Below are 362 nucleotides of genomic sequence, written 5' to 3' on the forward strand. Positions count from 1 at the left end.
TATAGGTATGCAGCTACATATAAATACTAACCCCAGTGTAAAAATGAAATGCAACACCCAATACATGTTTAAATACACAAAAATCTTCATATACTCTTTGCAGACTGCATTTGCCTTCTTGCAAGACACCAACCTGATAAAGAGTAGTCATTTCTTCTGCTTTCTGAATCTCGTATTAAGAAGGCGCCATGTTCATTCTCAGGTAAAAGTAATTTCTTCTCTGCTTCTATTCTCTTGATTTTACCAAAGTACCAACTGGAAAAAAGAAAGCAATGCATATTAGACATGCAAATCAGATATTACTATAAGATGTATAATGTGGATGAAAGCGGTAAGTTACCCCAACCATGACACTCATTGCT

At 35.1% G+C, this 362-nt stretch overlaps 1 protein-coding gene across 2 annotated transcripts in view; it reads right to left on the minus strand.

Moving 5' to 3' along the window:
- LOC119587866 (tyrosine-protein kinase Src42A-like) overlaps positions 1-362 on the minus strand; it is a gene marked incomplete in the record, with an annotated part of 40,299 nt that overhangs the window by 19,176 nt on the left and 20,761 nt on the right. For both annotated transcript variants that reach the window (XM_037936569.1, XM_037936570.1), the window contains 1 exon segment: positions 134-255. In XM_037936569.1, coding sequence (XP_037792497.1) covers positions 134-255 — 122 coding nt within the window.

The sequence above is a fragment of the Penaeus monodon genome, chromosome 23 (genome assembly GCF_015228065.2).
Source record: "Penaeus monodon isolate SGIC_2016 chromosome 23, NSTDA_Pmon_1, whole genome shotgun sequence".
In the NCBI taxonomy this organism is placed as follows: Eukaryota; Metazoa; Arthropoda; class Malacostraca; order Decapoda; family Penaeidae; genus Penaeus; species Penaeus monodon.